General features: G+C 39.3%; 1 protein-coding gene across 1 annotated transcript in view; it reads right to left on the bottom strand.

Annotated features, from left to right (window-relative positions):
- CDH2 (cadherin 2) overlaps positions 1 to 15668 on the bottom strand; it is a 115150-nt gene that overhangs the window by 11450 nt on the left and 88032 nt on the right. Inside the window, exons 9-14 of the mRNA XM_040087533.2 lie at positions 15258 to 15443; positions 13132 to 13388; positions 11668 to 11810; positions 10236 to 10469; positions 9688 to 9921; positions 8279 to 8418 (exon numbers count right to left, since the gene is read on the bottom strand). Coding sequence (XP_039943467.1) covers positions 8279 to 8418; positions 9688 to 9921; positions 10236 to 10469; positions 11668 to 11810; positions 13132 to 13388; positions 15258 to 15443 — 1194 coding nt within the window. The remainder of the gene's footprint in view (positions 1 to 8278; positions 8419 to 9687; positions 9922 to 10235; positions 10470 to 11667; positions 11811 to 13131; positions 13389 to 15257; positions 15444 to 15668) is intronic.

The raw sequence follows: 15668 nt of genomic DNA, 5'->3' as shown, positions 1-15668 counted from the left end.
TTACTGTCAGTTCACTAGGGAAGAAGTCTTGGCCCTCCGTTGGAAATGTACTTCAGCGAGAGTTGTGAGCATCTAATTCATATGGCTGCCAATTTTTGTCAGAGGTGCTCATTTGTACTGTTTAGCCCTAACTCCAGCAATTCTAGAAAAAATTCCCTTCCTTCAAGTTTGGACTTGAGCACACCCAAACAGATGGTTCGTTCAAGTTTCTTCCTCCTCAAACTTCTGGACAAACTTACGGTTGTTGATGAAAGAGAGAACCTATTTAGTTTTTCTCAATTGTAATACTGCTAAGACATGCTAGTTTGCTACCACTTTGCATCTAGAAAAACTCAGACCTTTGGAAAGCAGAAACCTGGACTAGTCTGACAGTCCAAGCCTACAGTCAACAGGGAAACAGAAACCTCACATTCTACAAAAGGGATGTAAGTGAAGCAAGCTGAATGATTTTTTGCTTTTCTGCTTGTTTATGACAGGATCTGTTATCACTGGAGAAACTACAGCTGCCTTTTCGATAACTGGTGGTTAAACAGAGGACAACCTAGAAGGGCATTTTATCAGAAGCTTCATCTCATGAAATCAATCTCACCACCCCCTCCCCCAAACCCCACTAACCCCATCTCCCCTTCCACACTGACTGCAATATTGACATTATTAGCTCTTCACTCAGTTCCAACAGCTTTAAGAAAAGACTTTGACCATTATTAGTTCAAACCTTACATTCCTGAAACATGCAATCCCAGTGAAGAGTGCTGAAAGTCAAAATCAAGTAGTCAAGCCGTAAAAATTAACTACCTTACCAGAAGTGCGTGCAGAAGGCTCTAAAACCCCCCAAGGCACTTCCTTAAGAACATCTACACAGTAGTTCAAAGCACAATTCAAGTATCTCAACTTGAATAGAAGAAACATCCAGAACAGAAGAAAAGGCTGCTTTACACTGCCCAGTAATCACTAAAAAACAAGATAATGCAGCCTTCAAACATCTCCTCTTTAAACAACTTCCTCTTGGGCAAGGCAGCTATTCACTGAACAGCACCTGAATAATAATCCCTCACAGAGCAGTCATCAGTTACAGCAGGAGATGTTTTAAACATATTTTACTTTTTTTTCATCCTCATTAGCTGTTCTAAACTAGAAGATTTACTTAAGTTCTTGGAAAAAAACCCTAACAAAGTAAAAAAAATTTACAGTAATTTATAACTGCCTTATATGAATGTATCCTGAAGCATTATAATGCAGAACTGCAAGCAAGAGAATGAAACCACAATGAAGTAAAACTATAAAATACTGTGAAGACAGGACTGACTTTTTTGAGAAAGGAAAACTCAGAAAATATTTTAATACATTACATCTGAATTGAGCTTTCCACTACCACAGCCTAGTGCCTGGCACGTGACTGACATTCATTAATGATTTATGACTCTGGCTTCTCTGTTACCTCGGAGCTCTTGGTTTACTTCCAGGCTGTTCATGAGACTGTGTGATACACTTTTAGGGATGACTTGGGTTTTTACCTTCCACAGAATGAAAGCTTTGGCTAGGCATGAACACAGGGCTGGACACATGAGCCACACAACAAAGCCACTATACCTGTTTCTCATTTTCAAGGGATGCATCCCTTGCAAAGAAATATAGAAGTTCAGCTCTATCCCCATACAAGAAATAATCAACTTAACTGTCACCAGATCACTTTGACTTAATTTGATGGTGAGATCTGTAAGCATCTTTCACTAAACACAGTCAGCTGCAGTGGGTTAGGTGCATGTAAAGCAAGAGTAGCAGAAATTTGAATTTTACCTGCCCCTTTTAGAGGAGATGGAGCCTTAGTATAAGCTCAGTTTTCTTATTTTCTGAACAGAACTAATTATGATTTTGAAGTACCTACGGATAAAACACGTGTTCTGCTTTGCCATGTGTTCTGAAGACAAATACTGTCTACTCCAATAGAGATATGGGATGGGGAAGTAAGGAAAGAAGTATTTTACTTCTGCATGTTCCCACTGAGATCTTAACAACAACAACAAAAAAGGATGTGGAAATCAATCCTGCTACACATTCTACCCCCAAACCCAGCAAACATCTCCCTAAAAAACAATCAGAAATTTGCACTTAATATATTGCCAGAGTTCTGCAAAATGCTACAACCCCCCTAAATCTTACATTTGCTGAAATTATGAGACTTCAAAACAAAACAGAGGACTGACTATAGGTAGGCTGAAGGTGGGAAGATAGTTGAAATGCTTACGCCAACAGTTGCTCTGTTTGTCACTTGCTTTTAGGTTACTTTCTGCCATATTGCTTTTCCCATTTGTTTTTATTATAGATGCATCTGGAGTACTGCAAGTTAATAATTTTTAAGATAACAAAGAAGCTAGCTTAGCTTTTTCATAATAAAAAAGGTGAAAGTTAAACTCCAGCTGCAGATACAACGCAGTAACACGCAGGGGTTCTAGGTATGATAAAATAAAACGATTTTGTAATGGAATTATGAAAACATCCTTTTCATATCATAAGATAAAGATTCACCAAGGAATGACAGTAATTCCTCCACAGGAGCACTGTATGAGTCACTTATTCAAGAAAGTGAAGCTAATGTCTTAGTAAGCAAACACAATCCCGGAAATAACTACCTTTTAATTATAGTATTGTATATTCATGGGGAATATCATGGCAACCTTTATTTTATTCATTATGTTTGAAATTTCAGAACATAAAACATGTTCTATTCTTAATGCAATGCAAAATGAAAGTTAAAAACCGAGTGGAAATGAGCTGATTAACACTCAGGGTGGTGAAAAAGAAAATCTGATCACATGGATTTATAACGTTCATGGAGTAGGTAAGGACCATTATCACATTTACAACAGATGTGGTAACAAGACCCAGCACAGAAGACTAATGTTATCTCAAAAATGTGGGCATAAGGAAGTTATGACCAAAGAAAGAAACCTACCAAAACCCATACACAAAAATTCAGAAGGATTACCTAATTTTGCTTTTATCTATGACACATAAATGCTGGAACACAGCTACTCTTTCATAAAGGAGCAATTTCTGTTTAGAATTTAGATCCTGCACACATAACAATAAACCATTCATCTTTTATTTTTAATGTGATTAACATCATTAAAGTAACACCATTAAAGTAAATGCAACTATTTTCTCTCTTTATGTAAATATCTAAAAAAAATGACAAAAAAAGCTACAGACTAATGTAAAAAGAAATCCCGATGTAGGAAGGACGACGAAGACTCCTCAGCAAGAAAACGACTTTGAATAATAGTAGTTTTCATTGCATTGAAATTCTTGTGCTGAAAAGATCTCAGGGCTAGATTATTCTACATGCTCAAAACAGCTCATCTGAAATACTTCAAAAGCATACCACCCACTTGCTCAGACAACTTGCTTCAACAGGACCACCTGCATGAGCAAGTACTGCTAAAATTCAGAAAACATTATAGAAATGAACTCAAAGGAGAGAATCATCTTGTGCAATGAGATGTACACAAAAGCAGTTAGATGAAGAAAAAAATGTACCGCAGTTATCAGGCTGACATATGCTGCACATATCCCAGTCAAGCACCCACCGCCTTGATGTAAGTCACACAAATGGCCCGAGATACGTGACGAAAATGAGTTGGCGATGGTTATGGGCTGTGATGCGCTGTGTGCGTGAACTACGCTGCAGACACATGCTAAGTGCTGCAACACTCAGTCAGCAGCAGGTTTTGGTATCTGGAACTGAGACTGCTGTTACACGTTCAGAGCACGTCGTATCAGGGAAGAATATTCTCCGTTTACACCTCACACCTCGCCATTTGCTAAACAACTACAAGCTACAGATCATGAGGTCCATTAATAATCAAGAGAAGCACTCACTACCAGCGTCGCAATTTGAACTTTCTGTTCCAGACTATAAAGAACTATACTGTCTCCCACTCCCAAGAGGTTAAGATTCAGATACAATTTTAGGAAAAACAAAATATCAAGGTTTAACAAAAAAACCCCCCAAAACCCCTAAACAAACAAACAAAAACCCATAAATAAAACAAAACCAACCCACCCCCCCCCCCCCCCCAAAAGACAAACAAAAAAAAACTAAACACAAAAAACCCCAACACTTCTCCCCTTCCCAAACCAGTCCCATTGACTTCTGTGGAATGATGCTGACTCAAACCTCTCATGGCCTCTAAGTCAGGTAGCTAAACTGTTATAAGTAGAAAACAGTAAACAGAATCCTCAGAAGAATCCAAAGCTTTCTATCTGGAATACCTCTGCTTTCTCTCATTCCTCCCTTATCCCTAACTTCTGCTAGTACAGTCATCGTTCACACAACGCAGAAAGTTGCAGCCTGGAATGACAGAAGTGCTGTAAACCTTTTGGAGTCTGTTTTTTAGCCTGCTTTTTCTAGGTTAAAAAACTCCAGAACATTTCCAGTGTTGACAATGCTCTTCAGAGGTGAGCAGGCTGACTTCAGTTATGACCCACAGATCAAAAGCTTTTCTGGCTTAGAGCATTAATAGCATTTTTCTCAGCTGCTGTGGAGATCACACGACCCTGTGTACAACATGCCAGGGTAGAAGACAACTATGAATCATTCAAGATCCTCAATCTTCTTGACAAGCATTCTGTCTGTCAGACTGAACAAAGCAGGCCAAGATGGCCTCAGAGAGGATTAACAGAAGACCTTCACGATGGACTAAACTGCTCTTTTATTACAGATTTTGCATCATAATTCCTTGGAACTGCTGGCACAGGAGAAAAAAATCAAACACACCAACAAAACCAAACAGGAATTCCAACTTGTTGCTGGCAGTTGCTATGACGCAGAGAAACTAGCTGGAATTGGACCTCATCTAATTTCTTACGGGAGACATCACTGATAGAATGTAGAGCATTAGAAAGGAACATGCTGAACCTGTTTTAGGAGTTTCTGGGTCTGCCATGACAGCTAAGAAATCCAATGTGCATAGCTAAAAATAAATTTATTAACCCCCTCAAATAAATAAACAGATAATTTTAAGATAAAAACCTCCAGATTAATTTGTTTCAGGACATAGAAAGATCTAAGTTCTATCACTTACACCTTCATGCCCTAACAGTCATATCTTCAAAAAATGAAACATCTGGGAAATATCAACAGGCCACACAGGGTAAATAATCTCTAGGTTGTCTTTATAGAGACGCATGTGATTTTAAAAAGTCATTTGCTGGCTATAAATAAAAGTAATTTTACCAATTATGAAAATGTCTGAAGCTTTTAAAATATTGTTTTCACTGAGATGCACACAAGGCTTTAAAATTCCCTTTTATTTCACCATGAGATGCACCCTGGGCTGGATGGCTCTGTGCTTGAGTCACCTTGTGTACTGCCTTCTACTGAAACTGTTTGTTTAATCAATCCTCAGGATTTTAGGGATGGTGCACCTTAAAAAAGTTAATATTGACTCAGAGCATTTTCCTGTAATTTGCTGATGACTTACAGATCCAAGATTGATACAAAGCAAATTTTCTTGATTTTAATAAAACGGTAGCAGTTTTACCCTATGAGGCCTCATTCTGAAAATACATTTCTGATGTTAGTCCCATACTTTCTTAAAACACTCACTTCAACACCTGAATACTTTAATTAACATTTGCAAAAACGCAAAGGTATTTATAGCCATTACCTTTTGCCCACAATGCTCTGTACACAGCTTTCCTTATGCAGTATTTTGCTAAGCCGTGGTTTGCAAAAATGAGATTACTGCTTGCAGAGAACTTGCTGGGACATTCCAAAATCTTTGCATTCTAAGTTCTTAAATCTCACATAAAATGTGCGCAAAACCAAATAAACCCCAACGTAATTTCCCTTCTTTCCCCTGGGCACAGGAGGTGAGGGGGGACAGGAGGGAACCAAGAAGAAACAAGCCTAGGAATCCTTATCATCTCGTTAAATACAGGCAGAATTTAGATTCTAAAAAATGTCTAGCCAAAATAAAGTAAAATCATCTTCCTGAAAAGCAAGACAGAACATATTTACATCATCCATTGCGGACAAAAAAATAAGTTGAAAAGTTTTTGCTCTCTCTTCATCCATTCTGCACAGGAACAAATTCCTAGCTTTGAAGCTGTGGGAGAACCTACCCTCATTTTGCTTACTAGTGGCATAAAATTGTCTACAGCAGAAGTGGTCATAAAAGCGTGTTATACTTTGTATGAGCTGGTCTTTTCTGGATGTGTTTTCTACATTTAGAGTGTGCAAGGGTGTTTTACACCCCCAGAGACTGGCCTATTGTCAGTGGGTCCAAAAAGGAACCTGTGTATCTGAACAAAGTGGCTGCGATGAAGATAACAATCACAGTACTGGTTTTAAAATTCATCTTTAGAAAGTAAGAGGGCGGTTTGTGGCTAAAAATCACTGAATCTTTTGTAAATCCCTTGTAATTGTAAAATTCTCTAGGTCTAGATGGTTTCTACAGTCACTGTGAGAGGAAATGGTCCTAATTTCACATTTCTTACTATTTTCCTGCTAGTCCAGCTGCTGGCAGTTCTCCTTTCACTGCATGCAGCACATTCATTCACTGCTGGTGAAAGGCTGCGATTATGGATGGTTTACATTGCGCTGATCTCTGCGGCATTCACAGGACGCTTCCTCCTGCCACACCACCCTAACTGTACCTCTCACAAAAACAGCACTGCCAGCTGGAGAGGAGCACAGCACAAGATGGGCAGAGGGGAGACTTCAGCACCATTCCTGTTTTGCTCTCATTGCTGGTGCGATGCTTAACGTTTCCGATCTGCAGCACGGCCCCTCCCAACACTACCCCACCTCACCTATGGCTTCCCAATGGACTATACCCAGAGAACCCAACTCACTCTGTCCTGAGGGCAGTGTGGACTAATTAAAAATCAAAGATCCATGACAATTGCTGAGCAGATCCTCCAGAGAATTCGAGATGAGTAAGAGCTGGGAATACGTGAACTGAAAAATTACTTCTCACAGGACTGAGTTTTCCTAATTTTCATTTAAGATTGTAACTTTCCTGTACAATAACAGATGCACAAACAGGATGCAGTTTTGTACTCAAACTATGTACAAACAACTGAAATACATGCATAGACTCAAAGGGTTGTTCTCACTTTATTTAATGTAAGCATTTTTTCCAAAACTGCATAAACTGAAGTTTCCTTTGAAAACTGCCTAAGATGAACATTATGCAGAAAAGCCAGGAAGAAGAACAGTACTTGGGGAAATGCAGGAAGCATGGAAATTACTGAGGGGAACACAAATTTCAGACAAACAAACAAATGAGCAGAAGGAAACTATAAAAGTCTGCACCAGTGAAGGGAGACACTTTTCAGATAACTCAAGTGCCAGATGACTGTGACTGGGGATGTGTAGAAGAATTGCACTTAATTTTTCAAGGCTTTTAACTGGAAAATTTTTTAGACTCTATTATATGCACTGTTCCCTTTGTAATTACTACACTTACTTCTACCATTAATAATGTGCATAAATCTGCTGTTTGTCATGTTCGTAAAGCACTTAATAAACGTCCTCTAAAGGAAGGAAATCACACTGCTTGAAAATCCACTAACTTGGAGAGAAAAGGGGAGAAAAGAAGCTATTCTTAGCATATACACATCACTCTTAGTCCTCTGACATATCAGCAGTGGTTCAACCAGAGGTGACACGAGAGTAAATGCATATGGTACCTGCCTGGTAAGGTATTTGAATAAACACAGATGTGCCCTGACAGCTACTTGAAACCTAAATGCTTTCCAAGCTTGAAATCCCAGTGGTAGCAAATCTGTCAATAGCCAACGTTACTATATATCTAGGAAGGCACTCACCCACCACCAAGAAATGATTGTATTTGGTTTAGATGATATTAGGCACCCTGCACTCGTGTTGCTGTCCAACAAGTTCCCAGACAAGGAGTGAGGAAAGTTTACAGATAGCAATGAGAGTGGACGCTAACTTTCGTTTAAACGTAACAGCCTTAGCTGGAATCTGGTCAGAATGCTTTTACTGAAACAGGACAAGAAACTGTTTTTATATCTTATCCAAATGTCAAACAATTGGTATATCTGCAACGGCAAAAAACCAAAAGGAGAAAGCAATGTTTTATTTAAATTATTGCCTTCCTTATTTAAAGTTATTGCCTCCCAAAATTGCCCTAAACAGGACAAATACTTAATGTAAAAATTTAACTACCTACCAGAGTGCTTCAATGTAAACAAAGTGCAGTGAGAAGTGTACATCTATACATAAAACCCATTAACCTTTCCTCACCTGATCTTCTTCTCCACCCCCTTCTTCATCGTATTTCAGAATGTTGTCCCTCACATCATCTTCAGGATCAATCAAGAGCTGCTTTGCCTGACGCTCTTTATCACGGCGTTTCATCCATACCACGAACATTAAAACTAAAACTGTAATGCAAAAATAGGAGAGACAAAACCACATCTTGATTCTGAAATACAGCCATAGAAGATAGTAGAAATTTACTGCCAAGATTTAAAAAAAAGAAAAAAAAGAAAAAAAAAAAAGAAAAAAAAAAAAAAGAAATAAAGAAAAAAAAATAAAGAAAAAAAAAGAAGTTGGATTTAACTGTTCTGGATAAGGTACAGGGTTTTTTTTTTAAATTAAAAATTTGACAAAAGGCAGCTGAAACGAGAGATGTTTAAACTCAGACCACAACAGGCAATTTGGTTTGGCAATCAATCACATATTCAAGGTTGTAAGTAACAAATCCATTTCACATCTGCAAAAGAAACTTGTCATGAGAAGAATTAAGACTATGCCTCATAAAGCATATTCAGAAAGAAATCTCTCCTCCAATAAGACTCTGCTACTTTCACACCTAGCATTTAGAAAGTATCTTGTATCAAGAAAGTAAATGTACTGTGTGCTTGTGTAGAATCATGTGCTCATCCAGGCTCAGTTTTTTTTAATTGCTCCTCTCCATAATTTTCTGTTCTAGATGGGTGCATAGTGTACTATGACCAGGCTAATCTCTCCCTTGTGTTCCACCACAACAGGCAATCAGTTAACTATAAAGTGTAACATTATAGAGAGCTAGCATCTAATTTACTACGCTGGACAGACACTTAATCACGATTTTTAGTCATTTCCCTTACCCAATGCACTTCGCACAAAATAAAATACTAGTACAGGTTTATGCAGTACTTAAACATACACACCACTGCAACACCTGCCTTTCTTGTCAGGCCAGGTATTACTTCCCAACACTAATTTCCACTTGCATTAATCTGAAGCACAACAGCAGTAACATCAGAGCGCTCCTCAAAAGCACTGTTACCCGCAATGGGTGGCACCAAATTACACAACACTGGCAGCACAAGAGAAATTAGATGCCTGGGGACTAATCACATCTTCAACCTGGCCACTCACTGATGTAACATTACAAGTGTCCATGGGTATAAATGGAAAATCTCTTTCACAAACCCACTGCAGGGCTTGACTGCCAAACAGGTGCTAGCTGTACTCCGTCCAACTCCAAATCCTGTACTATCAGGATGTTTTCATACTTGTCCAAAACACTGAACCATGCAGCAGCAATTCCTGGACCTGAGCCTTTAATAACTCCCATCTTTGTTAGGATACCCGATACTAAGATGTAATATTGTACTTAAGAAACAAGAATAAAGGAGTTAGAATTAAGAGAGCTATCTACTCACTGAGCAAGATGATGATACAAAGCAGAATTGCAATGATGGCACCAGTGCCCAGCCCCGCACCAACAATCCGGTCAACATCAGTGCAGTCTCCATTTAAGTCACACTGGCAAACTTTCACCTTCAGCAAGGAAGTGCTGGATGCATGTGGATTGCCAGAATCTGTAATTACTATGGGCACATCGTAGATACCGGCCTCCAGGAACCGGATTCTTAAGGAGAGCTGGGCGTGATCGCCTGTGGGCAAAAATAAGGCACTGGTTAAAAAGTAATATACTGCTCATATGGGATTAAAACAGTATCGGCAAAAATAGCTCCTGTCTGAGCTCGGTGTTGACTTCTTGCTCAAACTGCTATTTGACACTTAGGGTAACAGACTTCCTGACTGCTGTGACCATATTTTCTTTCTTAAAATTTCTTGTTCTCCGGAGAACTTACACTAAGGTGATTTCCCGTTCATATTAACCAAATTCAAGTATGCTGTGAAATAATACCAAAGACATTTGCAAAAGTTTTTTTAAAACGATGAAGATTTCCGTAACGTTAATTACCACTAATTCGAACAATGGTCCAATTCCTCTTAATACTAGCCGGCGTGTCAGGCAGCTCAAAGGCAAAGGGGCCTGCGTTTGGATCTATGTCAGGATCTACGGCAGTGATGTTAATAGCATTAGGCTGCAGTGTTTCACAAGTTGTGGCTTCTTTTGGATGCACTTGGGGGGCATTATCATTGATGTCCAGCAAGTATATCTGAAGTGTGCCAGTTCCACTCATTGGGGGTATTCCTAAAGAAAAGGAAATAGCATTAAGTCGGTTTCCAGTTGTAAAGTTATTTAAATGAAGCTGTACCAACACTCTTATATGTTTACCTCACTTTTGGGATTCTGTCTTTTACAAAACCAATCTAACACTGTCACAGCTCCTGCTAACACACTAATTCTTATGTGGTCTGTTCTCAGAAAAATGGCCCTACTCATCAAAACTCGGCAAATAACTGCAGATCCACAGATCAGGGACTCATCCACTTCACTGACCAGACAGACAGTTAATCTCCGGAGACGTTCCACATCAAATGCTTCAAAGAAGAAGGTGCAAAATTGGCATGGGTTGTCCTCTGGACAAATTATTTCCTAACTTTGAAGGCCTAAGATCACCCTTTACCATAAATGTGCTATTTAAATTCTTTCTAATACTGACTCTCAGCATGCTATTTTTAGACATTCCTGCTATCCATATCGAATGTGTGATGCTTCCATAAACCTCGCTGGAATCACACATTGATGTGATCACTTGGCACTGAATTTTTCAGTATAACTAGCAATGGTTCTCAGTCCACCTCCCATAATCTTCCAGTTCCATTTATGTTTTTTCTCCAGAACAGAGCCAAAGTATAGAAACAGTTGATCTAGCTTCCAGATCAGAAAATTTTACCATGTCTTCTTTCCAAGGCAAATAGCCCAGTGTTTCAGTTTTCCCTTCTAATGTGAGAATGTTCCTAACTGCGCCTGTCCATCTTTCTGCTATCAGCCATGAACAGTGCAGCACTCCAGCTGAAATCAAAGGACTCATTTCCGAGCAGTGTTAATTGTCAATAACAAACTGACAACAAAAAGATACTTTTCCCTCTGCACTGCTGCAGCCTGAATGTGGGAAAATACAAAGCCCCTCCAGTGACACATTACTCCCCATAAAGCCCACTCATGCTGTGCATTCACTCAACCTACCACACTCCCATGCAGAGTTTTTTCAATTTTCTGTCAGCTCAACTAATGTAACCAAGACAGTGTTTTTCTACAAACTCAGAGAATTATTTTTCAGCCATTTGCCAAGTAGCTGGGAAATTATACACAGTCTGATAATAATACAGATTTCCAATGGAATGTATTCTATGCATATCCTGTTTTCTGCCCCAGTAAAACTGAATACTATTCAATCACAAAGAAGAAAAGCTTTTTGAAAAAAATACACAATATTGACACATACCATTATCAGAAGCAAGAAACGTTGCATTATACATATTGTTTTGCACATATATTGACTCTCTGTCCAAAACAGCTGTAGTAGTTATTTGTCCATTAACAGGGTCAATTTTCAGCCAGTTTGCAGGATCTGAAAGTTTTGAGTACCTGTGTATTTAATCATAAGCTGTGTTATTTATCTGCCAACAAAGACAGTATTAGTATTTTAATTTGCATTCTGAACAAGTTTTTGGAATTTGAAGATAGCATTTTACAAATTTCCATTTATCAAGCCCTGTCAGTAAATTTCTTGGAAATACATATTAAAACCAGTCCTGCATTTTGATTTTTTAAGTGCCTTGCCCTGTAAGTTATCATGTAACTGGAGGAAATCATATAATTACCATAAACTATATAGCATTAATACTCAGACTCAATTAAAATATTCCATCAGGATCCTTCTTGGTTTTTCTACACCTACAGAGCTATTCATACTAATTTTCATCTTGTCAGCATGCTGAGAGCAGGAGAGAGGTAAAAATGGATAGTGTCAGTTGCACTAACTCACACTGTTCTAGCACTTCCATATCACTTCATTTTCAGAGGCCCTGGTTTTACTGCATGTTTCTCATCTTAATTTGAAAGAGAAGTGTATTTCAAAACCATCCTTCTATCTGATAAATTTTCCCCTTGACATCAATCAAGTGCAAGCTATCTTAGTATCCAAGTCCTCATGCTGTCATTTCTATGATGGTTATGTCCAGAAATAAGCAAAGTATCACAAACAGCTAACCAAAAATCAAAAGAAAATAAAACTACAATAATCTTGATTTTGGAAGGAAAGATGGAACATAAATTCTGGAGTTTCTTCTACATGAGCTAAAAAAAGAAAAAGCTGGATAAGGTGGGTCCAAATCCATGGGTAGTCACAGCCTTAGCTTTGCAGTTAATGACCATGTCTTATATAAGGCATGCTTGTGTATCAAGTTTTAAACATAAAAAAAATTATGAACAAATTATGATCATAGCTATCAGTACAAGAGTACACAGACACTCAACACCACCACTCTGCACTGCTGGAGAAAAAATTAAAAGAAAATCCTTCATATTTCATCAAAAACTCGAATTTGTTGCCATGTGAAAATTACTGGTGAATTTTAATTGCAAATGATCTTAGTTCACAGAAGCACATTCTGACTGCTCTGACTGAATTTGTTGGGATAAAACATATACTTTACCAAGATGCCTAATCGCATTTTATCTTGATGAAATGGTTTTTAGGATGAGAAAAGGACCCAGTTTATACACCTATGGATATCAGTCAGTACACCTTCTCTACAGCCAAAAATCCCTTTGGAGAGAGCTGCACAAAACCCACAGGATGCGTTGGGATAGCTGAGTGCTACGGTAAACGCAGAGATTTCACGCGTCATCTCTCTGCACCCCCACCCATTCCATAACACAAACATTGCAAAATGCTCATGTAGACCTTAGAGACGTTTGCTGCATGTAACGATCCGGGTCCTGAGCAGTAAAAGTTGTCAGCATGCTACCAGCCATCAGCCCTTCCTCCTGCCGCACGAGCTTGGGGTTTGGGACAAAGTACGGGCTCTCATTCACATCAATGACCGTAATGGACACGGTCGCTGTTGACTGAGGAGGATGCTGAATCCCCTTAGCCAAAGGCACTTGATTTTCCGCAGCTACGGTAAGTACAAACATCCTGTTGGTCTCGAAGTCGATAGGCTGGGAAGAGCAAAGAGCAGGAAGTGTTAATGTTTACTCACAGTAGCAATGGACACATGATAACATTTTAAATTTAAAGTGCATTTTTGAAGATTACTCGTACTGCTTTTCTCAAAAATGAGCACAGAGTCTGAAGAAAGCACAGTATTATCACCTCAACACAAGCCCTTGTGCTGGGGTTTTGCTTAGCAGGAGCAGCAGCAGTTTTGAAGTCAGAAGAACTACAAACCTTGTCATTCCTGGATTTAACCTACTCTGGTACTGCCATTAGAGACAAATGAGGAAACAAATAGTTTAATCACAAAATGATAAAGAAGCTCCCAGCTTTGTTCCAGGCACCCACATGTGCCTCCTGATGATCTCTCCTGGGGACAAAAAGCTGCCTCTTTCTGTTAGAATGATGAAAGCTTCCTTCAAACAAGCTCATGACTATAGTTATTCCCATAGATCAGAGACTCTCATGCCCTCAACACCTCACTAGAAAGACTCCTGGTAATCCCAGTAAACCTCATTTCTCGTATACCTACAACTTCCATCTTCTCAGTGAAGACACCCTTCAGTTTGGAGATTTCTTCACTAAGCCGGAAGTCCAATTTAAGGAGAAGTGAAAACAGTGTGACTCTACAGTTCTGTGCCATGCTGCACAGGGTAGAGGCATTCCTGGAGACAGGATCTGCCTTTGTACTATGCACTGTACTACTTACACAGATCCCAGACTGGAAGAAAACCCTGTACCTTACTGGGGCAGCTGGCATGTGACAGTATGAAGTAAGTGACAGGAGACAATCTAATCTTCATTACAGGTTGAGAGATCAACTCATCGCACTGCCAATAAAAAACTGCAGGCAGGTTTCCAACTCTTCCCATGTCTGGGCACTTAAAAGCGTGCTAAAAAGCACAGACACTCACATTAATTCTTCCTGGAAGACTGCAATGCAACAACTGGTACCTCTGGGGAAGAGCAGTTATAAACCAGAGACAGTTCTTAAAAAAAACCCAGTGTGAATTACTATCAATGCTGTTTGTAGGTTGTATCTTTTTGTCAACTAGATACCCGGAGGATTAAAATCAAACAAAATAAAATGAAATGAAAGGAAACAAAACAATCAAACAGAAAAAAAGAGAAAAGTAAAAATGAATTTTTTAATTTCCAAATGGGATTACTGGCATCACACATTTGACTTTGAAATGGATCAGCCAAAACCAGAGCAGGCCAACTCAGAGACGAGACATTTATCAGAGGGTCATGATGAAACGTGGCTACTGCCTGGCAGGTTTAATTATAGAACCACATTGTTATTATCACTCGAAATAAGTTGTCCCTCATCACAGAGCTGTGTTGGCTAGAGAATGAAGATAGACAGGTTATTCCATAAAAGGTATTTAAATGAGGTTTTAAAAATAGCCAGTCTTTAAATGTCTCTTGTAGAAGTACCTTCCCACCTATCATTTTTTCCTCTCTGATTGTGCTTTGACTGCCTGTATCTGTTCCTTAATGGAACATCTTGACATAAAATGTGCAGACAACACGCATGACTTCTAATTGAGGCGGTAGGAAGTTGTTCCTTTAGACAGGCAAAAAATACTAAGCATACGCTTTTGCACACAGTAATTTCTAACTTTTAGCAGATAAAGATTCAAGATTTGTAATTTCTAATAACCTAGCCTGATAATTTTAAAACTGAGCAGGTGGAATACTACTGATAGCACAAGCAAGGTAACATTTGAAGAGACAGGTTACTAGATTCCACAAGAAAGGGCGCACCCATTTTATTCCAGATTTATGCTGGCCTCCGGAATTCAAATTTGCCGGAGTTCTCCCACTTCTTCCATCTCTGCTGAATTCTCTGAAACGCCAGCCTGCCTTACCTTGACCACAGTCACCAGCCCGTCGTTGCTGTTGGGGTCGGTCAGGATGGTGAAGCGGCCCGTCGGGTCCCCCCCAGTCATTCGGTACATCGCGTTCCACGCCGGCGTGTGCGGCTGGTCTTTATCCATCACCGTTAGATTCGCTACGATCACGTCCACCCTGTTTTCTGGTACCTCCCCGTAGAACTGCAAAAACCGTGGAAACGCTTTACTTCATCTGGAGGGGCATGCAAGGGCCACATCAGGCTGAACATCCATCAAAGCAGGGTAGCCCATCTCTCTTCAGTGGAGCTCTGACAATTTATCTAATGAAGTTTACCTGAGGCCACCCAGAGAACCAATGGCTTAATTCCCTTGTCAGCTTTTGCCTTTTGGTCAAAAGCAGAACACTGTATGTAAGGGAAATATATA

Source organism: Hirundo rustica, chromosome 1 (assembly GCF_015227805.2).
Source record: "Hirundo rustica isolate bHirRus1 chromosome 1, bHirRus1.pri.v3, whole genome shotgun sequence".
Taxonomy (NCBI): Eukaryota; Metazoa; Chordata; class Aves; order Passeriformes; family Hirundinidae; genus Hirundo; species Hirundo rustica.
This window is presented reverse-complemented; position numbering and strand designations above follow the sequence as displayed.